Source organism: Chiroxiphia lanceolata, chromosome 7 (assembly GCF_009829145.1).
Source record: "Chiroxiphia lanceolata isolate bChiLan1 chromosome 7, bChiLan1.pri, whole genome shotgun sequence".
NCBI classification, from domain to species: Eukaryota; Metazoa; Chordata; class Aves; order Passeriformes; family Pipridae; genus Chiroxiphia; species Chiroxiphia lanceolata.
This window is the reverse complement of record NC_045643.1, coordinates 7,760,173-7,785,248: the sequence shown is the minus strand read 5'-3', so window position 1 is coordinate 7,785,248 and position 25,076 is coordinate 7,760,173. Positions and strand designations below refer to the sequence as shown.

Here is a 25,076-nt window from a genome sequence, read left to right as displayed (position 1 = left end):
GTGATTATCAGTTGGAGGACTATAGAACTGAGAGTTATTTCCTGCAGATTTACTGAAGTCTTATAAATTTCCTCTTACAGAGTTCTCTTTAGCATCTACTGTCTGGGTACTTTAATCTGTTATGATCTCTGTTATTTTAATTGTCATATTATTATCTTAGAGCCTTACACCAATAGAAATTTTTTGTAAAAAAAAAACAACCAAAGCAAAGCCAGAGTAATTGTTACCCAGAGTCAAACTTAATCTCTTATGTAGTGTTGTTTTTATTGTGTGATCTGCCATGTTGCACTTGTGAAGTTTTTGGACCGTCTCTGGTTGAGCATCTTCATACTAATCTGAGTTACTGTAAGAAAACGATTGTGAAATGTTGGTAACCTTTCAAATGCAACTGATGTGTCTGCAAAAAGCCTCCTTTCTGCTTTCTCTAATTATTCTTATTTAGAGACTATGACCTAGACTGAATTTGTTAGGTTTCTTTTTGTTGAGGATATTTTAAAGTCCACAGGTCAGTGGGGTCTTACTGTGAGGCTCTTGTCCCTGAGCGTTTGTGCCCGCTCACCTGGATCCCTTTCCATCCCTGGTGCTGCCAGTGGCCCAGTGCATGAGTACAAGGGAAAGGCAGGGCAGCTGCTGCTCCCACTTGGCATGATTGCCTAGGAGGGAGTTACACAAAAGGAGAGAATTGATTTCTAGCTTGGTTTCCATGAGAAAAATGAAACTTCCTGCGATTTGTCTATGTGCGTCTCCCTCATCCCCCCTCCCCTTCCAAATAACTTTTGAACCCTTTGGTCAGTTTTGCCCTGTTGGATTGGGAGTTCCCACTGCAGGAAGTTAATTGAGATGAGCAGTTGGTAAGAGGAGAGAGTCGCCATGAACATCCCTCTGAAGAGGAGTCTGTGCCTTGGCACCAGGGAATTCGCACGGAAAAGGGACGCGAATGCTCCAGGTAGATGAAAAGCAGCCATTGGAGATCAAGCGAAACCCAAAGCCACAAAATTATGGGAAAACTAGCAACGCTGTGCTGTGCATACAACTTTTTGTTTTTCTTCTTCCTAAAGCTTTAAGGAATGTTTTCCTTTCTTTTAAGTCTGTCCGCCTTTGCTGTTCCTTTGCTTGCTGATGCTACTCTTGCAACCTGAGCAGGTGCCTGTGAGTGTCTGTGGATTCATTCTTTTGAGAAATTTGAGTAACAAAAAGCTAAGCATGCTTAAAATTTATTTCTCTGGATGTAGGATTTTCATATTATACATCACACGGTTGTATTTAGTCTGAAAAACTACATGAGAACTTTTGATTATTTTTTCTTCAAAATTGTAAATAGGAAGCTTTTTAACACATCTGTGTTTGAACTGTTACCCATCTCTAAGTTGAGGGCTCAAGCATGGCTGTGTAAAATCTTTCTATCTATCTTTCTGTCTATCTTTCTGTCTATCTTTCTGTCTATCTTTCTTTCTAGCTATCTTTCTTTCTAGCTATCTTTCTTTCTAGCTATCTTTCTTTCTAGCTTTCTTTCTATCTATCTTTCTATCTATCTATCTTTCTATCTATCTATCTTTCTATCTATCTGTCTTTCTATCTATCTGTCTTTCTATCTATCTGTCTTTCTATCTATCTGTCTTTCTATCTATCTGTCTTTCTATCTATCTATCTTTCTATCTATCTATCTATCTATCTTTCTATCTATCTATCTTTCTATCTATCTATCTTTCTATCTATCTATCTTTCTATCTATTTTTCTATCTGTCTATCCTTCTATCTATCTATCCATCTATCTATCCTTCTATCTATCTATCCATCTATCTATCCTTCTATCTATCTATCTATCTATCTATCTATCTATCTATCTATCTATCTATCTATCTATCTATCTATCCATCTATCTATTTTTGCAGCATTTCTGTGGGGTCTACTGAATTGTTTTGCCTGAACTGTGTAAGTGGCTTGATTTATTACTGAGCTACAAAGAGCGGCAGGAAACATCCACTACTTGTATTTACCAGCCCGACTTTACCTGTTTTGTAAGTAGTTCTACTTACATTGCATTATTGAGAGTTGAAATGTTTTTGGAACATTCTTTGCTGGTTAATAGGAAAGCTGTTACATATGGGCTTCCAGGTGATTTGCACTGATGGGTATTCAGGGTGGTTTTCTGGCTTCCTCTAAACCAGTTGATTTAGAAGTGGGTTTTTATTTTGCAAGTGATGTGAGTTTTTCTTTCCATTTAATCCTTGAGAACAGCTAGTGGATTTCATAGAAAAGGAAAGATAAACTGTCACTGTGTCCTGAGCCTACTCACAGAATATGCAGTCCAGAAATAACATACTGTACGGACTGAGGGAGCAAGCACTATGAAAATGTTCCTTTCCTAGCCTATGTGATAGTTCTCAGAAATCCAGCTTTCGTTTGCACTATGCCAACCAAAAAAGAGCTCTTTTCATGTATGGGATATTTCAGGGTTTGAATAGTCTCTTTGTACTAAGAGCACATGCACTGCTTTTTACTGTTTATATTTTTGGTACTTTTTCTTCTGTGAGCTTGAAGGGATGTGGGAAATGTAGCAATATGCAGCTCACATGAAAAACAAGGAGGCTAAAGTGAAGCACTTTGGGACTTGCACTTCATTGTCTTTGCAGCTGTGATGGCAACAGCGTGTGTGCTCCTGGTGGGTCTCAGGACACACAGCCCAAGGTGACAAACCCACTCTGATCCATCTTCTGAGGCAGGTCATCAATGGTTTTAGTTGTCTTGCATACTGAAAACTCATCTTTACATACTTTTAATGAAAGCTGCGACCTTCTTGCTACATCAAGCCTAATTTTCAAAAGTGGAAAAGGAAGACTGTGAAACATCCTCCTGCTTTCCCTGTATTTCTTCCTTAGAAGAGCTAGGACTGAAATTAGGAGAGGAGCAGGGCTCAGGGAAGCTCAAAGCACAGAGGAAACTTAGCCAGGACAAAAGCCTTCATTGCAGAAGTGTCTGACTTCGGTGAAAATTATATATTGCCTTTGAGTAGCAAACTTTACAAGAGTACCAGGTTTCTTTACTATTTGTAAAGTCAGTGACTAAAAATGAAAGAGATGACATCTCAGATAATGTAGAGTTTGTTTGTTTGTTTGTTGGCTTGTTTTACCAGTTTGAGGAAGAAATGAAAATTCCTTTGGTCATTAAAGGAAATCAAATAGCCAAGGCATTTGAAGCTTTGATCACAGTCTCAAATCTAAAAATACAATAGACTAAGTAGCACTGCAAACAAACATAATTTGAGGCATCAATAACAGAAACTGATAACCAGCTTTATGGCTGATATAATTTAAATTCTGTGCTATCTTTTAAAATAAAGGAGTTAGCAGTATAAGAAAGCCATTTGGAAAAACTGGTAAAAATGTCTTGCTTCTCTGGGCACCCTCTACCTATTTCTTTGTTCTTGCTCCCATGAAGAAATTAGACAAGTTAATGGCTGCAGGGTCTGTTCTGGAATGATAAGCCTAATTCTTAGCTACACAGCTGCATCTGCAAAGGTCAGCAGAGGACAAAGGTCATGGCTCCAATAGTGATACTTCATTACATGTTAAAAACCTCATAATTCTTTAACATTTCATTTCAGAAGCTAAGAGAAAATCCCCCCTCAGCAGTTCAATGCCATGCTAGTATCAATCTAAAAGTATTTCCTTTGAACTGCTGGCCACTGCTTCATTTGAAATTCATTTATTTACCTATTACTTTGGAAGAGGAGGAAGAGGATGCAAGGAAAAACCAGGAGTTGCTGCATGGGAGCTGAGCTGTCTTGGGTGTCACATCAAACAAACACCTCTTGGGAGTGCTCTAGGTGTGGTTGCAGCTCCACTGGCACAAGGGACAGACTCTGTGACAAGAGTGGGAGTTTGGATGTATAACATTAAAACCTCATCTCCTGAGGACACAAAAACATCTTGAAGAAAAATCCTTCCCTGTTCTCAGTGGAAATGTGGTTCTGTGAACATCTTAAACTATTTATTCGTGTATTATTGGGTTTTGTTGTAAGCAGATTTTTTTCCCCCAGCCAGTTCCCCACAAAGGCAATAACAGCTTGTGTTGGCACAGGAGATGCAGAAGTGGGCAGCAGATGTTAGCTGGAAGGTGGGAATGCTTCTTTCCATGGTGGCCACTTACGTGTTCAAAGCGTTTGAGGGAAGAACCCACAGCCTCAGGAACTGCTGATATGCAGGTTCTAGAGCTGGGTGGTAACTTTCCTTACAGCCACATTATGGAATTTACCTAAAGGGCTTCATTCCGTGTATTACAAACCGTATTAGCAAGAAGTTCTTTATAAATACCTTGGCCTACATTCACTTTCAAATTACACAAACTACACTCAGCATACTGCTTATAGCAGTATTTTAAGATTTAGTACTTTACCTTGTTGTTGGCTATGTGACTTTGTGACTCTGGATTGTAAAGTCAAAGGGGGATTTGTCAGTGATTTTTGAAGAGTAGGGATTTCATCCTGAGTTAGCTTTACAGGAACACAAATTTTATCCATTTCTGCCATCTGATAATGATTTCATCTTGTGAAGATACTCTGTTGTGACAAGTTCTCCTGTTTACATGCTCTTAGTGCAGTAGTTAAAATGCAGAGCTGTTCAGAGTATTATTTAAATGTCTTTTGCAACCTTAGAGGCGAGTGACCCTGCTGCCCTGGCTAAATTCCAGTTTACATCATTGCAATCCACTACTTAACTCGTCAAAAAATGCTGTGCAGAGGCCACCACTAATGCCTGCACTGTTCAGTCTGAACTGAGGTATCCATAGAAAATTGTGCCCTGCAGAGATTCTGCATCAGAAGAGGCATTAGCTGCCAACACCAGGGTGTTAGCTGAGGTATAAACTGCTGCCTTTGCTCCTGCCAACCCTAAAAAGACTTGGATACTTAAGCTAATAAGCAAGAAGTACAAGCCAGAACAGAGGAAGAACAGGCTTTAGGACTATCCAGAAATGTATCAAATGACCCTGACAAGTTCTGCCCTTGAAATTATAAATTATTCAGAACAATACTTGACCTGAAAGCAATTAGCCCAAAGAAGGGCTGGAGGATAATTCTGGTGCTGCTAAGGGCCCAGAGAAAAGCAAAAGTGGAAAGGTTAAGAGATGATTTTTTTCTTTAAAGGAAATAGAGTAGCATGCTTTCATTTTTTTTTTCTAAAGATTGTTATCAAAGAATGGAATAGGAATTTTGCAGGAAAGAAAGATGACTTTGATTAGGAAAAACTGTGTCTGTAGAATTAGGTAAGCACTGAACAGATTATATAGACCAAAGAACGGTTTTTATCAGGGGTTTTCAAAATCAGACAAATATCTGTCAAAAATAAATATAACTCAGTTACTCTGCTTTGGGGCACGAGGGTGGACTAGAAGATCTGTTGAAGTCTCTCTGAGTTATATTTGAAGTTGTTGTTGTTTTCCTCTGCCCTATTCTCTGCTGATTCTAATTCTGGCTGTTAGCACATGCTTTAGGAAGCTCAGCACAGACTGGGATTTGGCAGATTGAGACATCTAAAAGAGCCTCCCCAAGGCTAGACAGCCAAATGATTGTTAGGCTGAAATACAAAGATCCGAGTGATCCTAAAACACACTGCACAATTTAGTGTCCTCCCCCCCCCCCCAAATACCGTTCAATTTACAGTTCCCCCACACACACCACCACCGTTCTTGAACAACTCGAAAAAATGTAGCAACTGTTGTTTATCAACACCAGCCTTTAAAGTAGCTTTCCTGCCAAGTCTGCCCACGAAGGACAGGGTGTGTTTTGGAGCTGCTGTTAACTAATAACCAGTTTGGGGCCACAACAGTGATTTTTGGTCTCTGTGGAACTAAGCTTGACTGCAACAAATGGGTTACAATTACTGGTCACCTCTTCTGCACTTAGAGCAGCACCTGAGCAGTGTCACACGGAAGCAGCATCTCAGTCAAAGCCCTTTGCCATGATATAATCCATAAGGCTTTGCCTATATTTTTTATAATGCTTTTCATAGCTGCTGAAGTTTCAGGCTTTCATGTTTATCTGACCCACTTGTCCAGTGGAAAATTTGGGAAGTAAACAAGTCCCCTTCTAGGCACCTGCCACCCTTGCACGGTCTGTCCCTCAGCCTAAATAAAGCTGTGACTGCTTCTGTGAAAAGTGCAGTCCTCAGTGATGCAAGAGGCACCCATAGGTATTGAACACTGACCTCTACATGTGCAGAGGTATTTTATTACCTGTTGTATTTATCATGTAACTGGAATCAGGAGACTAAGTTCAATCTCCTTCTCTATTGACTTTTGTGTCAAATTTTTCTGATTAATAACAAAGTTATTAATCAGAAAGCAGAAGCCAAAAAATCGAATTCAGATTTGATTTAGGATGTCACAGTAAATATGGAGACCTTTCATGGCCACTGAGAAATGTGGCCATTTTTAAATGTGATTTAAAAATAATTAAATATTTAGGAACAGCAGAGAACTATTTTAAGCATAAAGCATTCCCAAGCAGGCGCAGGTGGATCAATAGCAGCCCTCCTAATGAATTCTTCATTGTAATTGCAGTATCATTCAAAAGCCTTTTTTAAAATGGTTGGTCAGAATGTGCCTACTAAATGTAGTAAAGCTGTAACCAGAAATGTATTTCCTGCTTGAGTAGAAAAAACATACACACAAAACTACAAAGTGAGGACTCTCTTTGTTATCCCTGTACCTTCAATCTACTGTGCAAAGTTAAACAAAGTGAGTAAAGACAAAAGGTTATGTCCAAAAGCCGTATCTTGATGAAGTAACACAACGTGCTACTGCCTGGACACAAAACTACACTGTGCCTTCAGATGCAGAATTGCATCTAAATTCTCTCTTGTTAATACCAGGTTAGCTTCCAGGAAAGCACTTGACTTTCACAAGAACATGTGAAGTTTAAAAACCCCACATGAAGAGATACTGAGACTTACTCCTTACCTCTAAAGCCACACCAAGCGTTGCTGACACAGTAATACCATGCCAGGCTTTGATGCAGCCAGTGCTTTTGAAACAACACACTTAAGAGATCCCTGCTCAACTCACACTTGTTTCTCACAGAGCTGAAGTCTAATGTTATTTAAGAAAAAAGACAAAAACCTTTCAGTGTGCCTTTCCTAGTGTAGTGCATGTTTTGAGGGGGAGAAAACGTTTACTACTATTTTTTTTAACCTGTATTTTCTATTTCTTAACATCTCTGAGCTTTCGAAATCTGTCATTTGTCAGTTATGGTCTTAACACGTTTTCCCCATTTATTCTGCTGAAACTGTTCATTTAGGGAAAAATCCATTGGGTCCAAGGTTCTGAAAAGGCTGTATCAGCTTCAGATCTGCAGATAAAGGGATGGAAATAAGAATTGCATAATATTTGGGCAGCTGTGATTTTTTTTTGCTTCAGCTACGTATACCAGAAGGTTATCTAAACAGCTGTTACAAAAAGGGAAAAAAAGCAGAAAACTGGCTGTAGTTGTGACAGGGTTAGTTTGTTTTCCTTTTCCTCTCCCTGTAAGTTTGAGACAGAAATAAAAGTACATGAACTTACAAGCAAACTAATTTTGAAAAACTTTTATAGTTTTTAAAATGTTATTTTTCTGTTGTACCAAGGCATAAGAAAGCAAAATGACTAAATATTAAAAACTTTCTTTAAAATCCTCAGTAATATTAGTCCTATGTAAGTAACCTATGGTTGAGGAAAATGTGCCTCACAGCCATAATAAATAAACAGTCCAAAGAGCTATGGTACCTAAGTTTATTGTATGGGAAGCTGCAGAAGCCCTTTGCTTCCAAGTGATCAAGTTAACCCAAGCTGGGTTTAGTCTGAAATTGCAGCAATTAATTATTTTTCATGTTAATGTCTAGTTAGAAGGAAATATAAAGAGTGTACAATGCACTATCATTGGGCAGTTCAGGTTGCATGGCACACATTCCAAGTAATGTCTTTGGAAGTGTGTTTATACTCCCCACATTCATGTTTTGACATCCATGACTGTAAACTTACAGAACAAAAGAGTCCTTTTCTATAATAATGAGTTTTAAACTAATTTTTGGCATTGATTCAGCCAGCACTGACCTAGTGGTAGACTTATTTCTAACAAGTGTTTTTAGTGCACCTGTCTCTTGAGGCAGTGTTTCATTTTTCTCAAGGCTTAAGACTGATCCCACACCCTCACCATGGCAGCCCCAACATACAAAGTACCTCACTGCTAAATACAGAGCTGAAGTCACTGCTGTAACACATTCTAGGTAATGCTACAACATCATCTCTGACCACCTTAACACAGACCTGGATGATGGTTGACTTGTCAGCACTGCTTACTGGGAGCAAACATTTGCATTCATGTTAAAATGTGGGAAGTTAAACCTTCCAGCAAAATCCTTCTGAAGCGCCTTCCTTGATGCTTAAGGATGAATTTCAGTGTTTTCTATTCATGATAGAAGTGGCAGATTTTGCCTATTGTAGGGTATGTCCCCCCCCAAAAAAGTAAAAAGCATAGTTGCTAATCATTTTCCAATATACGGTGTTAAGAAAGGAGAGGGAGGAAAGGTTTTCATTTTAAAGGCAGAGATAAAGTGGGGAGAACATGGGTTTTGCTGACAAGAGTTCAAGGATCTGCTCCCATTTCCAACATTTTTATCTGAGTAGTTTTAGCAAAATATTGTTTTCTGAAAGCTTTTAGTGACCTGTGCCATTTCCATCTGCTTGCCTTCATAATGCAACTCTACAGGAGACTTTTCATTTGTAGGCCTTCAAATTTACTACTTCAAACTAACTCCACACTCTGATATGAATAGTTAAGTGATATACAGGAACTCAAGCTGATGCATGAGAAGCCTACTAAGCTGGCTGTCAGGTTGAGAGGTACATCTCCTTCTACATGGTGCAGTGGTCTTGATATTTGGAAAGGGGCTTCATTATGCTCTGCTACACAGAACTACCCCCTGCCTGAGAATCTCCAGACCCTGTGAACACCAGCAGACATTAATACCTGTATTCTCAAATCAGGCATATCAAACCACTTGTCATCTGTCTCAACACCTGGAGAGGAACTTCTGGTGAGGAGACTTGTTACCTGCATGCAGGCCCCTGATTTCCCCTGCCAGACCTTGAACTAAGCAGTCTCACCAACTGAAGGTGTTTGCTGCTGTTGCTTTGGCGGCAGTAGCCCAACCTCAGTGGGGGAGGTTTTCAGCAGCTGAGCTGTCACTTTGCTCACTGATCACAAGATAATGAACTCAGTTTTGCTATTAGCCTTTTAAATATACTTGCAAGGGGAAAAAAAAAAAAAAAAGCCCCAAGACCAGGTTAAACGTTTTCTAAGGTCACAGAGAATCAGCAATAAAATAGGAGCAGAATCAGCTTTTCAAAACTTTAATCCCCTGCCCCCCTTTTTGCTTTCCTTTGGAAAGAGAGGCTGTTAAAATTTATGGCCCAAGGGCCTGAAAGATTTTTTTTTTAAGAATATTGAATCCACAAAGGTTCAGCTTGCAGTATAAAAAACATTACATGTCTTTTTAGAAGGCTGATATCCAACTGTAGTCCATTTTTCTTATTTTTCGTAGCTCTTTTTCCTGAGATTTAGACAGTTTACATGTCATCTCTCCTAATAATTCCATATGGCTTGTATCTTCTTGTTCCATTTCTGTAACATCTCTTTCCTCATCTGAATCATCTTCTGTTTTTTCACTTTCCATTTCTACTTCATCAGCAACTTCTTCAGTACTGGAAGATGATTGGAAACAATTAATGGGTACTTCAACATACTGTAGTACTGTACTATACTCTCCTTACTTATAGGGGAGAGGTAAGTTTCATGCAAATAATTAAGTAAATATTAGAATTTATCTCTTTTTTTCAAGTCAGGCTACTTAAAAACTACTATACTTCTTTTACTATCTCAATTTCAAGCCATTTTTCAAATAGCTGTCCTCTGTTTTAAGTAAACTTATACAAAGTATTTTTTTCTTCCAAATATAACAAAGGAATAAAGTTAAATTCATAAAGAACATTTGAGTACCAAAGGCAACATTTTGCATATGAGCATGTTATGCCAAAACCCAGCAAAAATAACAGCACCAAAAGACCCAATACACCAAACAGCCAGACCACGTCCCTCCCCAAATCTGCATTGTTTTAAAAACACTTGCCACATTAAAGTGTTCTACTAATTTAGTGAATAGATGAAGAGTGTTGGAAAACTGCTTTTACACTTTAAACAAGGATGTACATAATTTAAAACAGGAGAGTTCTTGAACTTCTCTTACCTTTTGTTCTCTTTGGAGATGAGCAATGAATTAATAAATATAGGGCAGAGGAAAGAAGCAGATGGCAAAACGTGTGCTGGAGTGTGCAAAAGCTGAAAAGATAAAACAGAAGCTTTATGTAAGGTTTTGTTTGTCGTGATTTTGTTTGTACACTTAATGTAATTACTCCTACCTCTTTGACAGCAGGTGAAGCTTGTTCATGCTTATTATGAACAACTAGTTTTCCAAGGTCTACATCCTCTTGTGATTGCTGACGTCTGTGCTTTCCCAACAGCAAACTAAACGGGGTCACAGGGAGACTTTCTTCTACTGCCAGCTTGAAAAATGTAAAAGTTTTAAGTAGAATTTTAGTGTCACAAATCTAAGTTCCATCTCATTTAAAGTTACCAAAATTCAGAACCAACCCAGGTGACAAAACTTTACGCTCAAATTTATCTGAGCTATATGGCTCTTTGTACTCATTCTCTGTCAGGCAGCTGGAGAGAATCCTACTCAGAGGGTTGCAAAACTCTCCAGAACACCAGATTTTAGTTGGCTGATGGACCCATTAATTTCCAAATATGCAAGTTGGTGCATGTGCCAGAAAAACCAAGTATGAGTTTCAGATTCCACTTGGGACCAAAACATTGTTTATACCCCAGCATCACCTGCAGAGATGTTCAATTATTTAACAGGAAGCAAAACATGGCACCATGCCTTTTGGCACCTTCCTAGATCAATATACTGTAACCCAAGCACCAAATTATTCCCCCACCCTCCAAAGAAACTCATTGCTTATGCCCACATTACCACTGGATTTTGTATCAGAAAGATACTAGTTTCCACTTCAATCTATTTTATGTAACCAAACAAATCAATCAAGTGCTGCTGTTTTAGTCTCTTCAGTGAGTGTGACACACTCCTTCAATATGAATTCAGAAAACCCCCAGGTTTCCCAGACTACTTCTCCACAGAAGTACATACTGGAATGCAGTTCTGGAATTCCTTCTCACTGATAAGTCACAATTGACTGACAATTTTTCATCCTCATCAGAAAGCACAGTTGAGGCCACACTCAAGGTTCCAAGTGTTACAGAAACCAAGATAAGGAAAGAGTTCATTCAAACATTTTGCTTCATTTGTGTAACCTGAATCTTTTAGAAATAAATCTTTTTCTTTTTGTTGTTCAGGGGAAATGGAAAAAGGAGGAAGTGGTTTACTGAAGCTTTTTAAAAGGATTTTTACAAACAGCAATTCTGTCAAAAAATAAGCAAATACAGATCACTCCCCCACACCTAAATGCCTGTGGCTCCAGCTAAGGATCTGCTGTGCATTTTCATGACAAAAGGGAATGCAAGTACAACAAAATGAACCCCATCAGAATTTTGAACTGGTCTGTACAGCCCTGTCAGAACTTCCACGACAGGTACCTGTTTGCTCGATGGTGTGAGCCGTTCTTCCAGGGGCTTTGTGCTAAGTGTCATTAGCTCCTAAAATACAGAAAGATGCAGCACAGTTATCACAGGTGAAACTGTTTCCCACATTTCCATGCCCTGCCTACAGGAGCTTCCAACTGGACCAAAAGTTTCTATCAGTCAAGTGGAAGAGAGGAAACACATCTCTTCCTCTTTATTTTGTAAAGAAACTGAAAGAAAGCAAGAACAGACCTAGAGGTTCTATAGACTTTTTGGAGAAACAAACAAAACCCCCCCCCACATTCAGAAACTACAAGGAAAACTGAGTATCACATGGAACATTTGTATAATCAGCAATAATATATACAGCTTCTGGGTGGTTAAGTTAAACAGCATAAGCAATGTTCCCAATTTATCTAGTTTCTCATATCAATGAGGCAGCATAAACTACTGGAAGTAGAAAACCAGTAAATAATTTTGAGCTTAGGCTGTTTTGGCAGTTGAAAGCTTTTAATAAAGAACAAAGCATGGTTTATGCTGACTTGAAATCACAAAAAGAAACTCTTTAACAGCACAACTCTGAATTTGGATCAATCCACACTTAAAATACTTTTTCCCCAGGAACCACCTGCTAATCACAGTTTCTTACTTGTGTATCCGTAAGAAAAAATAGTTGGGATCTTCTTAGCCAAAGGTATTTTTCTGAGCCAGTTGTTTCAGGTTCATCTCTTGGAACAAAGGCAGCAAGGAGGATCTTTTCTTTACAAAGGTTTCTCTGGATATAGATCGGCCGTGGCTCATTTGGTTTAAACACAAACACTGAAAAACCAAGAATGTCTTCTCTTTAAATCATGAAATTCTGACCTTCCTGGCCACCTGTCAAAGTCCTACAGCCACAGCCAGTGAGGGCTGGACAGCACTGCCTCCAAGCACTAGTTTGCAGGAACAGAACTGGATAACCTTAAGCATAGTGGAAGGAACCTTTCACAGTACTCCAATCCAGACAACATACTTAGAAATTAACGTAGGACAGTAGCTTTAGGAAGAGTTAATTTATAGTCAGAGCTCTAAAACATAGCTGCATATTTCAGCAACAGTTTTGCATTTACAAGAGAGGGTCAAGAGCGTTTCAGACCCTCACCCAGAAAACCTGATTAATCCTGAGCTATATCCTGTACCAGAATCTAACTGCTGGAAGAAAAGATGAGGAGCCAACATGCTTTACTTGATGACTGCTGCCAGACATGGCTCACTACCCAGAGGTGCAAGCACAGACTCAAGTCCATCTTACAGCTTTCACAGTCTGAATTCTAAGAAAACCTTTTCCATAAATTGTGCTTCCCCAGTTTTAAATTCTGCTGACTATTACTTGTCAAAGAAGCCTTTGTACTTACAGCTGGACTCTTTGGAGAGCCACGAGACCGCAGCAATATGTTCCGAAAGGGGATCAGGTTGCAGAACTACGATGTTGAGGTGGGCACTCCACTCCACTGGAAAGCAAGCAAAGCAGGAGGCAGAGGTGAAAAGGAGCCATTCAGTTCTGCCTCAGCACTCTGCCAAACAAAAGGTCAAACAGAAACGACACACAGGGCCCTAACCACTGGAAGAGGCATGCAGCTTCACTTACTCCCTGGTGAATGAAAATACACAAATACCAGCAGCTTCTACACAAAAGTAAGAAGTACTACCTGTTACTGGGTTATCAACATCTACCTTAGAATTTGCTCTTCACATGCACACAAAACATATGCACACTGGACAGGATACTATCCTAACTGAAATAGGAAAATCACCATATTTCCACAAGGCATGTGTCAGTATGGAATCAAACTAGAATTATTTTAAGGTTTCATAATAATTTGAAGTATTAAGTTACTCTAGCACACATTCAAGCTGATCTTACATGCACAAGTGAGCAGGTTCCAGCAACACAGAAAGCCATAATCAGTGGCACCAATAAGGTACTTGGAACATGTTAGTCTCCCAAAGCAGATGTTCCTACAGAAGTAAAAAAGTCAAAACAAGTTAGTGACCTTCAGAGTTCATCTTTGGTTCTCTATCTAGCAATGATTCACCATTCACAAAAAATATTCAGCTAAGATCTAGTTCTAATATCTAAATCAAGCTTGCTTTTTGCTTTCACCTCTAAGTGGCATGAAACTTCACATAAAACCATCAGATAGGTCTGGGAGATTCAAAAGTATGCATAAATCTAAAGGGATTACATGTTTCTACAGCATTATGACTTAAAGGAGGGATTTTAAGCTTTAAGTAAATTAAAAACCCATATGTAATAGTAAGTGTTCACACTGAGACTGGAAAGTAACTTCCATATTTGAAGAACCACAAGTATTGCTCTAAGAACTAGAAAGAGAGGAGTAGTCAAAAAAACCCTGTTATTATAAGCTGCTCCAACTGAAAAAAACATGTGATTTGTTTCCACTTATTTTAATTTCTCAGTCTCTTGTTTGAGAATACCAGAACAGCCTTTTGGTTTCTAATGATAAAACGTTTTCAAAAAAAAGCTAGTAAGGGACAGAATTTGTATATTAAAGCATAGCCCTTTGAAATTATGCATTTAATACAGTAATTTAATGTATTCCTAGAGCAATTTATTTCCTTTTACTATAACACAGAGTAAAGGCTATAAGAGGAGCAGCTAGCCTGGGAAAAGCTTGCCACCATACCAAGCTGTCATGCCTCTCACAGTTTTCCTGCACACCGCTTTTAGAATCATGTTTTTCCCTTTCTAATCTCAGAGCACAAGTATCAACAAAACAGACTTCACAGCACAAAAGAAAAGCTTACAAACATACACACAAAAACACGGAAGAGAGAAATCTCTGTATCCTTCCACGATTCTTTGTGTCAGTCTTTAAAACATCGTGACCACGCAATATTGGTGAGTTTTATCATGAGGGCACACAATGGAGCATGCTGGGATAGTCTGCCAGGCAAATGTGGATTTCCCAACAGAGGTTAGAGAGGATCAAGATATATATTTCATAATAGAGATGATATCATGATTTATTGATATAATTTCTATTTGTATGTGTGCGTACACAAATAAAGAACAAACTTCTTCTTGTATTTATACCTCTTCAGTACTTTGATTCATCCCTAGACTAATGGGGGAAAAGAGAAGGGCTATCAACACATACTGTGTGACGTATATTTAAGCATGGGAGGTACAGGAGGCATAAGCAAGTAAGATGAAGAAACTGAAAAGCTTGATCTTATTTTTAACAGGAAGTTACCAACCACCTAAAAGCCATTTTAGAGTCTTTTCTGTATATGAACTTAAGACTGTTAAATTCAACGTTTTTATGAATATATATAAAGTCTTGGACTACTATGAATTGTTTCTTTCTGTTCTGAGAGTTCAAGTGAGACATAAAAGAGCAGATGAAAAACATACCTTATATTTCCAGGTGGATGGCAGAACGTACACTTAAGATCCCAAGTGACAGAATCCCAAACAGTGACAGTTTCTTCAAAGCTAACAGCAAGCAAAGAACCATCTTCTGAGAAGCAGCAGTTAGTAGCTTGGTAGTTGTGGTAGCTGCCTACAAAGTCACAGCTCCAGCTCACACTTTGCTGTGCTGCATTGAATGAACAAGCCAGTTAATTCAAGTCTGTACATGAAGAAGGAATTCAAGTATTACTGTTGCAAAACAGGCTCGAGAGCAAGGCAGTTTTGTTTCAGAAGGTTTATGTTTTGGAACAGTAGAGAATCTGTCCTGTTCTATTATGAGAAACATCTGGTAGGGTTTTCCTTTGCCCTCAGTTTTGCATTTGAGCAGTGAACCCGAGCCTGACATGGTACAATATCCATGCTTACTCTGCCAACCCTGTTAACTATGCTCTTGAATAGGCAGATGTTAGATAAAAAAGGTACTCAAGTAGATTCAGCATTTATTGTTCTCCAACATACTGTTCTTTTAAAACTCTAGCAAGAACACGAACTTGAAATTTGAACGTAGGTTGTATCTGAGTACAACAAAGCTCATGGTTCATTACAGAAGATTTGAGGACCATCAGCATGCTTCCTTGTGTTGGTTAACATGCCAGTGCATTCCTTTGGGATACCTTTCCCACTGTTGAAAACTGCCATAAAATAAACTGAAGCAAAGTGATGTACTTACCACATTAACATACATTTCCCAGTATAAAATAATTCACACAGCATGCTTTTGAAACATATGAGCAGGATGAGGAAAGAAAGGAAAAAAAGTTCACCCTATGCTAAGCTATCCTTTATATAATGGCTACAAGTTGATGATTAAAAGACCTGCCTGTAAAAAAAGAGCCAGAAACTACTCACTACTTCAAACTGCATGGCACCATCTAGAGGCACAGCGAGAGATCTACTGCAATTAAAAACATCTCAGCATGTCCTCAACATATGAGCTCATTAGTTTACCAATATTTGCTGCGCAGAAGCTGCAGCATGTTGAGCCTTTCTCCCTGAGCATTCCTACCTTGTCCCCACTGGGCAAATACACCACAGAAGTCAGCACTAATTTGTGTTTTTACATATGCCATGGAAGAGAACTCTGTAGGCATTAAAAAACAAACACACAAAAACCCCCTGATGAGGCCAGTCAGTAGATACAAAACTACTTTGTGGAAGGAAACAAACCCCATTAGGTTTCATCTCCAACCCACACCATACTCGAAGATCAAAGTAGCTGCTCGTTAAGGTGAATATAATTTAGGATCAGAATAATTTACAGAAAAAAAAAGCAAACCCAAACACCTTCAGATATCATTGAGGGAGTTGCTATTAAATGAACACAAGCTTTTGTCCTTCTCCTCATCAGCAGCCACAGTTGAGCAAAGTGCTTGGAGAGAGAAAGTCAATTTGGCAAAGGAATGTTTCCAAATGGAAACCTCAGTGATTCAAAAGTACTTGTGAACATGTTCTCACGTGCCCATGAAAAGACAAACAGGTTACTAAACCGTAAGCAGTTCAGCATGACCACTATTACAGCTCTCTGGGAACAAGAAAAGACAAGACACCCAAGTGTCAGAGAAGTTCCAGCTCATTTAAGTGTGGCTGGCACCAAAATAATATTCAAGTAAAAGGAAATTACTAAGTGGAAATCTTTTCTATTTTACATCCAAAGGCATACAGGGCAATACACATCCAGAGATGTTCTGTTTGCAACAAGTGAACATCAGCATCAAGAGGTGAAATTTGCTTATTTAAAGTACCTTGGAAGTGGATCCTAAATACCCATTCTAAGATGTTCGACTATCTAATGGGAAGGAAGGATGTTCAAAAAATGAACTCTGAAGTGATAGAGCTGCAGAATGGCAAAGTGCTATTATTTTAACACATTCCTGCATCCTGCTCCCTCAGCAGAAGTCTCAAAAAAAAGCCTATCCAGAAGAATGACAAAAATCCACTTTCCCAGCATGGAAAAATTGTTACCACAAGCAATCCTTTAATCAATCAACACAGGCTGCCATTCCCTTCTGCAGCAGGCTCAGCAAGGTCTTTGTTACTTCAGGAACCTCCATATCAATCTGTAAGACTGCAAAACTGTGACAGGCTGCTCATGAGAATACAATACTTCATGCAGCAGCAGAACCAGATCAATGCACAGGACAGAGCAGATGAAGGTAGGGTCAGAATTTCTATAGCATGACTTCAGTGATCCTTGTAGGCCCCTTCCAACTCAGGATGTTCTCAGGATTCTACGTTACAAGGTGGCAAGTAAGAGTATGTTATGTTTTGACCATACTTGCCTTCTGGATCAGTGTCTTCTACCATCACCCAGACTTTAAACACACAGTCTCTGCCAGTTGTTACCAGTATCAGAGAGTCATCTTCCAGCTCACCCATGTCACGGAAGCACATGTCTGTGATGTGGTTGTCATGGGGTGTATTTATCCTAGTATTCAGCTTAAAGCTGTAGGAAAAGAAAACAGAAGTTTGTCACTCTATTTCATTTGGAACTTGGGGAACACTTCAGTTTTAAGTTGATTCTGGAATGGGCAGGCAGATGAGGGATAAAAGAAGTTCTGTCTAACTAAGACAGCTAGATGGTATCACATTTACAGATCAGATTTCCCTAATCACTTCCATATAGCAAGAGAGATTGTAGCTCAGCACCTATCCCTAGGCAAGCATGTCTCAAATATTCAGCCTGAACTCTGGGCAGTCTTTCCAGTACTTAGAAAATGAGTCCCAAAGTTGATCTGTGTAGTAGCTTTCTTTTGCTTTGTTTCTTCTTTAGGAAAATAACAATTTATAGTCAAAGTGCACTTGTTTAAATAAGAAAATCAGTGTAAGTGTATTAAGTAGATACATATGTTAGCTAAAGAAAAAAATCAACAATTCCTGATCTTCTGTACTTTAGAAGGGCTAACCAATGAATGATGGGTTAGACTGAAGTGAGAAAACTGAACAAAGTATAGAACTATTCTGTCATGTCTATGATTTTTAATACCAAGGAAATACGTGAATTTAAGTCCCATGATTACAACAGCCTGTCTAATTACTCTAAGTAAAATAGATTCAGAGCAGTTATGTCCAATCTGCAGTTACTGCAACTCTGTGTGCTGTTGCAGATGCTTCTAGTGTGCATGGTAAACTTCTGACAGTCTGCCCCAGAATTTTATTAGTTGATCTGGAAGAAGTCTGCCTTTGCAAGACCTCGTCTGTGCAGGTATTTGTGTGACTCTGACACCTAAAAAGCCAGCTCTATTATTGTTACCTTTGTGTTTCTTCCTCATAGAACCACAGCTTCAGCTCTAACTCGGGGTCTGTCACTTCTTCTCTCTCTTCTACCGTGGCCAACCAGGTTCCCTGGGCGCTGAACGCGACCTTCACCAGGTCAGATTGCTTCAGACCTGCCTCGTGGATGTACTGGCGCTGCACAATGTCCAACTGCAAAACAAGGCCAACATTAAACTTCAAAATTCAAGTGCAGCTGTAAGAGATACCATCCATAAAGCCACGGAGAAAGGATGTTCTGAAAGCACTAATTAGACCTGACTGGGCTGTGACATAAAAAAAACAAACAACCACAACCAACATGTGGGGAAAGCATCATTAGGGCATGTGCATTCCACAGTGATCCTATGTGTAGGAAGGAAGAAGAAAAAATAATTTAGAGGGATTTTACCTAGAAATTGGACATTCAACAGGAGTAGCACACACTGTTTTGAAGTATTTTTTCAACTATCAACATTTAGCTATGCTTAACAAGTAAAAAGTTTGCAACATCTCAGCCTGAAATCCAGCCTTGCCATACAGCTGCTGGGTTTTTTTCCTTTTTGCCACATTAAGTCTTCAAATAAATTCTGATGCACAAGTTACTCAACTAAAGAAGTTAAAGTTTTGGTACAAGCTCATTTAACTTACACTGAACAGCTGTTGGTCACTTTGGAGGCAATAGAACTGCAAGTGGCCAGGCTCTCCGTTCATGACCAGAGCTTTGCTTCTAGGATCAACCACTAGACCAGTCTTGACATCCCTACCTGGAAACAAAAATCAGGTGACAAATGACCAAAGATAGTAAGTTACACATTCCATCCTCTAAAGGGAAAGTAAGTTTTATTGAACTTACTTTTGATTAGCCCTTGAATACTTCTGGAAAACCTTAGGTTGCTGTTGATTATTGTAATTCCTGAAAGAGAAACCAAACCAAGTCTTGCAAAAGGCCTTTGCAATGTAACCACATCTCACAGTGGGAAAGGGACCACAACCAACTGTACTGCAAATGTATCTTTTCCCAATTTATGACACCCCTACATCAAGGTGGAAGGCCATGTTACAGCAGTCACCAGGCAAATTCACAGAACTGATGCAGGAGAAAAAAAATTCACTTCAAGCATCTGTCCTTTCAGATCAGCACTGACATTTTATGCAGTATCTGCTTAATTAATCTGAAATCAACAAAATAAAGCTCATACAGATTTGCATTCCATTTTGCATTAAGTGATATTCAAGTTTCCTTTGGCTTACTGTTGTCTGTGTGCAAGGTGCAGCAGAGCGCGCCGTCAGACGACATGGAGATGTACTCAATGGGAGACCCCAAACGAGGCAGGAAATCCTTCTGACACGATGACTCATTGTGCCACTGGACTAGAACTGATTCAACTCCACCACTCAGCAACCTGGTTCCTTTTCCAGCAATAAAAAGGCAGTTACTGGTTTTGCTCAAAACCAAAAATTCAGTAGTGTATATCTTTACAATGACAGACGAACATAAGTGTCTCAAAACTTTTAAAACTGTCACGAGCCTGGGCCACACACACAGATATGTTTCTTATTATCCCATGTTAAACTGCTAGAGAAACTTGGATTAAGCAAGAAGAATTTGTGCCTACAGTAAAATTCAAACAATGCTTTGGGAGTGGTAGATCCCATTACTTCCTAAATCAGCTGAGTATTTGTGTTAGAATACAGACGAATTGTTCTCCTTCATTGAAAAGTACTTTGCACTAAGAAATACCTTGAGAATAGTTCAGATCACACAATTCAGATAAAAGTGAAGTATTTCTGACACTAGGTTCAGACCAGACTAGCTTGTTTTATTTGGATGCAAATAAGACTGACAAGAACTAATCAATATTACTGATGAAAGGGAGAGGGAATGAGAGTGGAGGTGGGGGAGAAGAGGTGAGTGGAGGGGTTAGATTCTAAATTCTACCACACAGGTAGATATTTGACATTATGAATGCCAATCAAAATTACATCAAAAAAAGTAAAAACTACTTCCATTTTTATTTTAGATCCTTCCTGGACATATTTAAAATTCTAAAAATTAATTCATTATAAGTGGGCAAACTCGAACTTGTATTGATTCTTTCCTCCCTGCTGCAACTTTGAAGGGGTTTTTTGTTTTTTTGATGGAGGTTTGCTTTTGGTGGGGTTTTTTGGTTGTTCTGTTTTGTCTTGATTTTTACTTTTCTTTTACTCACCCTCCATAGAAAAAGCCAGATCCATGACAATATCATGATGCCAGTGCAGTGTGGAATATGTGTATTCTTTCTTGTGGTGGAAATTCCTCCTATGTGGGGAGGAACAGAATGGTTTTTTACTCACAAAATCAAAAACAGAACAAAGGAAAAGAAATATTGAATTGAATCAAGTATATCATTCTCTCCTCTTACTTCTAGACTACAGTTTCTTGAGTGCTCAGGTGACGCAGAGAGCAAGAACCACACTGGTAGTTTTTGAGCACCCTCCTGGTCATCTATACCTCACATTTTAGACGTACTGAGCAACTCACCCCTGGAAGCAACTTGTCCAGTGCGTTGGTTTTAATCAAGTAGTTCCACTGGTGTGCTCTCCCTAGGACTCTACTTGCCCATAAAGTGTTATTTCTGCTGTTCCTGCATTACTTTTTTCACATAAGTTCAGATTCGTGGAGCACAGCTTAACGAGAATATTTTTCCATTTGACAATACACTGAAGCTGTCCCCTGCAATGTCAACACTGCAGGTACATTGCTTATTCTTTGTTCATTATGACTTCTGAAAATGGCAGCACTAAGGACAAATCAGACTGCTTTGCTCAGGTTTCACTTGATTCCTTTGGTCAGAGCAGTTTATGGGGCACAGTTGAATCAAAGTGCACATACCAGAGGCGAATCTTTCCATCAGCATGGCCAGTTGCAATGCAATCCTCTGCTGGGTGGCACGCTACGCAGCTGAACTGATTGTCTCCACCTTTTGTCTTCACTGCACGCAAAGAAAACCTTCAAGAGTTAAGGAAGTACCTTTAATTATACGAGTTGGGTTGATTTTTTTGAAAACCTTCAAAAGGATCAGTCAGAGTACATAAAAAATACTTCTAATTAGCAAAATTAAACATCTCCAAGTTGTTATCCTTAGTTATATGTTAGTTATATATACTCTCAACAAAATAATGACAGACTTATTTTTCTCTTTATTTCATTATTCTTTGCCTTCAATCAAGCTGAAATTTTTTTTTTCTTCTTTCTCTTTCTCTCCTCTACTCCCCTTTCCTCCCCATGCCCTGACCCTGCCCAAACTATGTCACTTGTTTCAGTTCAGCATCAGCCTAAGTATTTTCCCGAAAAAAATACATCCCTGAGCTGCAAAGGTAAGGTACCATTGCCACTGCAGTGCTCACTGTCTGCTTCTGTGGGAAGCTTCTTATATAGTGACCACATTCCCTCCAGCATAAAACCAAATGGCTGCTGACAAACACGAAATCATGTGTGCACATAGCACTGGTGAATAAACACTTATGATATACTGGACTGAATCAATACTTGACATTTTTATTCTCATTCTTACCTGTTCAACAGTTTCCGTTTAAAGAAATAAACTTGGAGATTAACCTCTTTCACTGATGCCACATATTCACCCTGTTAAGAGGAAAACAATGTGGGATATACAGATTATGTTTTTACATATGAAAGAGAAAAGAAAAAGAATCATTTCACTACAAAGTAGTTAAGACTGGAGACAACATATGAGCTGACGTTAAGTAAAGACTTTCCTGTGATAAGTGTTGATGTTTCTTTTATCTATTAGTATATAAAATAGTAGTAGCATAAAATAAAGCACAGGCCTTGCACAGATTCATTTACTTTTGTTTTTATGCTTGTATGAAGGCATAAACAGCATAGAGTTCAAGACAAAAAAACCCCCAACCAACCAACACCCCACAGAAGAAAAAATCTCAAAGGCGAATATACTTCTCTTCCAAATGCAATCTGCTTTGCTGATGCCCCCACACCATCCAGAACCACTGACAGCTCCTTGGCTTCCAGGTCTTGGCCTGCTCCTTTTGTCAGCTTCACAGAGACCAGCTGGAATGTATCTGACCAAAGAAAAAAGTCTCTTTGTTTCAAACAGCAGTACTGAAAATCGAGGAGTAGACAATAGGTATCAGTGCAACTGTAAGCAGAAACCAAGCAAAGTTGCACAGTATTTGCTCTTGCTCTGAAGTAGCAGTACATTATAGTGCAGAGTAAGGCTAAACCATATTTATTTCACACAAAATCCTATTAAAAAATATCTAGGCATGCTGTTAAATAGGACAAGTCTATTTATGCTAACACTGCTAAAAGTGGAAGAGTAATCTCAAGTACTCATGTTCAACTTAAGTAGTATACCCGGTACCTTTGTAAGCACAAGATTTATTGCATCTACGAGATCACATCCATGCAGTATATGCTTCACAAGTGCAGATAAGCACTCTTCAGACAAATACATGTCACAGAATGGAAACAGAAAAAAATTATGACATGCAGGACTACAGACATCTGCCACAGGATTTAAGAAATATTTTCACAATTAGCATATTAAAGCACATTCCTGCAGCATACCATTCACTGCTGTGACAGCAGCACAGACAGAGAATGACTGAGGTGACAGGGATGGTGCTAATTGTACTGTACCTCGTTCACCCTTCTTTGGAATTACAACAAACACCGAGTCCTCAGCACTGGCAAGTGTGTACAGTGCCAGAAGTTTGCATCCTACAGTGAAAGTCTGAAGAAAAAAAAGAGGAGGTCAACAATTATTGTATGCTTTTAAACAGTGAATAATGCTAAGTTTTTAGAATAAGGAAAGCATCTGTGCTTTAAAGACCCTTTCATGTATTGACTAAAATTCTTGATTCTGAGACAAATACAAACACCTTTATTCTCTCAAGGACTGACACAGATGTTAAAACACTACTAGTAAAATATGAGACATCAGATTTACTGAAAAACCTGAAGACACCTTACCCCTAACACAAAGCAGAAGGCCCACCTATAGGGAAGTGCCTCTATTTAGCAGAAAACGGGATCAAGAGGACAGTTAGCAGCCCACCATTTCAACCCATTATATCAATTCCAATTGGCATATCCCAAACTTCAGCATGTTCCCCAAGAGCTACACTGGGCTCCAAACTGCAGCAAGGAGCAAAGTCAGTATGTCAGTACATCCCACAAAAGAATCTGCACCATCATCACACATCAACTGCCACATTCTATTACTGCCACAGATGGTTTTCAGGCTGTGTTAATGGCAGAACAACTTTAATCTCAGACTGATTTATGCCCATTTGTAGTAATAGCAGTATTCTACAATCAGTGGGTCAAGAATAATTTTGACACGTGCTCAACAGGAATAACTCAACATACTTTAATGGGAATCCCATCCATGAAGTCCCAAAGCTTAATGCTGCCATCAAGAGAGGAAGAATAGAGCTGAGGGAAAAAAAATAATAAATACATAAGCCAAAGCAATATTTCAAAGTCAGCTTTTACATAAAATCACAAGTTAAAAATTGGAAGATGATCATTGGAACTGTGATTTCAGGTAACTGGACCATCAAAAACACAGGACACAGACCAGTTCTGTGCTACCTTCAATGAATGTGCAATGGAAGCACAACATTCTAGTTTAAAATGTACATTGCCACGAAGTGTGAGTACACAGACACCCATTAACATTTGGATCAGACTTTTCACAGGTAATATGCAGATCAGTCCCTCTTGGTAAATAACTGCTGTTTATATACAGACACCAAAAAAGCTCAAGTAAACTGAGAGCCAGAGCATGACCCGGGAAGGCAGGCTGGGGACAGTGAGAGCCACTAAGGAAGTTAAAGGGATTTAGTCAAATCTGCATCTGTACCAGCAGATAAAGAGGGGCAAACACCAACCACAGTAAGTGTTTCTGATCTTCTCACATGCTTTTTTTACCCCTCAATCATTAAAGAACCGGAAATTTTGCTGACGTTTCCCTTCTGCTGTCATTGCATTCAAACAGTGCAATCCACATGACGTTTCACGTTTTTACTCGTAGATAACACATACATTTACCGTTCTTGCCAGATTTCAGGGCAACATTAGCTCAGCGATGCTCTAATCGCTCCCAGCTCGTTCCCAAACTCCAGCCAGCCCCGGGACAGCCCCCGAGGAGGCACAGGAGGGCCAGGGCCATCCCCATCCCCACCTTCCCCTCGCAAACCTGCATGTGGTTGTGTGGGTTGAGCTGGATGCCCGTGACCAAGTCGGCGTGGCCGCCCATGAGCCGCAGGGTCTCCTCGGTGGTCACGCTGTACACCTTCACGAAGTCCCCGGAGGCGCAGAGCAGGTACCTGCGGGGGCAAACGGCGTCACCGCGGGGAGACAAGGGCCCGGCTGCCCCGCGGGGGCCGCAGGCCGCGGGGACACCGGCGGGTAGAGCTCGGCACGGAGCACGGGAGCCCCCCACCCCCCGCGTGTGGAGCTCCCGTCCCCCTGCCCCACGCACCTGCAGTCGGCGGAGAACACGGCCCTGGCGCCGCTCAGGGCGCCGCCCCCGCAGCGCACCACGCGGAGCGCGCGCGCCGACACCATCTTGTCCCGCCGCCACCCGCGGCCGCGCGACGCTGCTCCCTATTGGCTCCCCGTTCGCCTCGCGCCCAGGGGCGGGCCGC

General features: G+C 39.8%; 1 protein-coding gene and 1 long non-coding RNA gene across 3 annotated transcripts; one reads left to right on the top strand and one right to left on the bottom strand.

The window, feature by feature from the left end:
- The first annotated feature begins 758 nt into the window (after positions 1 to 758).
- Positions 759 to 18,740, top strand: LOC116789475. The gene is made up of 4 exons (XR_004358045.1): positions 759 to 946; positions 1,893 to 2,018; positions 18,251 to 18,348; positions 18,484 to 18,740. It is a non-coding gene; the product is annotated as an uncharacterized LOC116789475 (long non-coding RNA).
- On the bottom strand, positions 9,249 to 25,016 carry WDR75 (WD repeat domain 75). Of its 2 annotated transcripts, XM_032693366.1 has the most exons (21): positions 24,911 to 25,016; positions 24,626 to 24,755; positions 23,794 to 23,859; positions 23,062 to 23,155; positions 22,357 to 22,481; positions 21,953 to 22,023; positions 21,271 to 21,387; positions 20,609 to 20,697; positions 19,650 to 19,808; positions 19,252 to 19,311; positions 19,047 to 19,162; positions 18,397 to 18,569; positions 17,426 to 17,589; positions 15,090 to 15,273; positions 13,575 to 13,669; positions 13,066 to 13,161; positions 12,321 to 12,490; positions 11,687 to 11,746; positions 10,450 to 10,593; positions 10,278 to 10,369; positions 9,249 to 9,735 (listed from the first exon to the last, which is right to left on the bottom strand). In XM_032693366.1, exons 1-21 carry the CDS (start codon positions 24,994 to 24,996, stop codon positions 9,528 to 9,530), a joined length of 2,499 nt encoding a protein of 832 aa, XP_032549257.1. In that variant the 5' UTR covers positions 24,997 to 25,016; the 3' UTR covers positions 9,249 to 9,527. The 2 variants fall into 2 exon arrangements, 1 of the variants encoding a protein (XP_032549257.1); XR_004358044.1 differs by lacking the exons at positions 9,249 to 9,735; positions 10,278 to 10,369; positions 10,450 to 10,593; positions 11,687 to 11,746; positions 13,575 to 13,669 and having other exon boundaries at positions 12,376 to 12,490; positions 24,911 to 25,009.
- Between the last annotated feature and the right edge of the window lie 60 nt (positions 25,017 to 25,076).

What these genes read in the sequence shown, in the direction of transcription:
- WDR75 (XM_032693366.1), bottom strand. Translation starts at nt 24,996, where the DNA reads ATGGTGTCGGCGCGCGCGCTCCGCGTGGTGCGCTGCGGGGGCGGCGCC. An exon ending in AGATTGCATTTGGAAGAGAA is followed by an intron (nt 22,024 to 22,356) that starts GTATATTCGCCT and finishes TCCTCTTAACAG; the next exon opens with GGTGAATATGTGGCATCAGT. An exon ending in ATCTCCAAAGAGAACAAAAG is followed by an intron (nt 9,736 to 10,277) that starts GTAAGAGAAGTT and finishes ATCATCTTCCAG; the next exon opens with TACTGAAGAAGTTGCTGATG.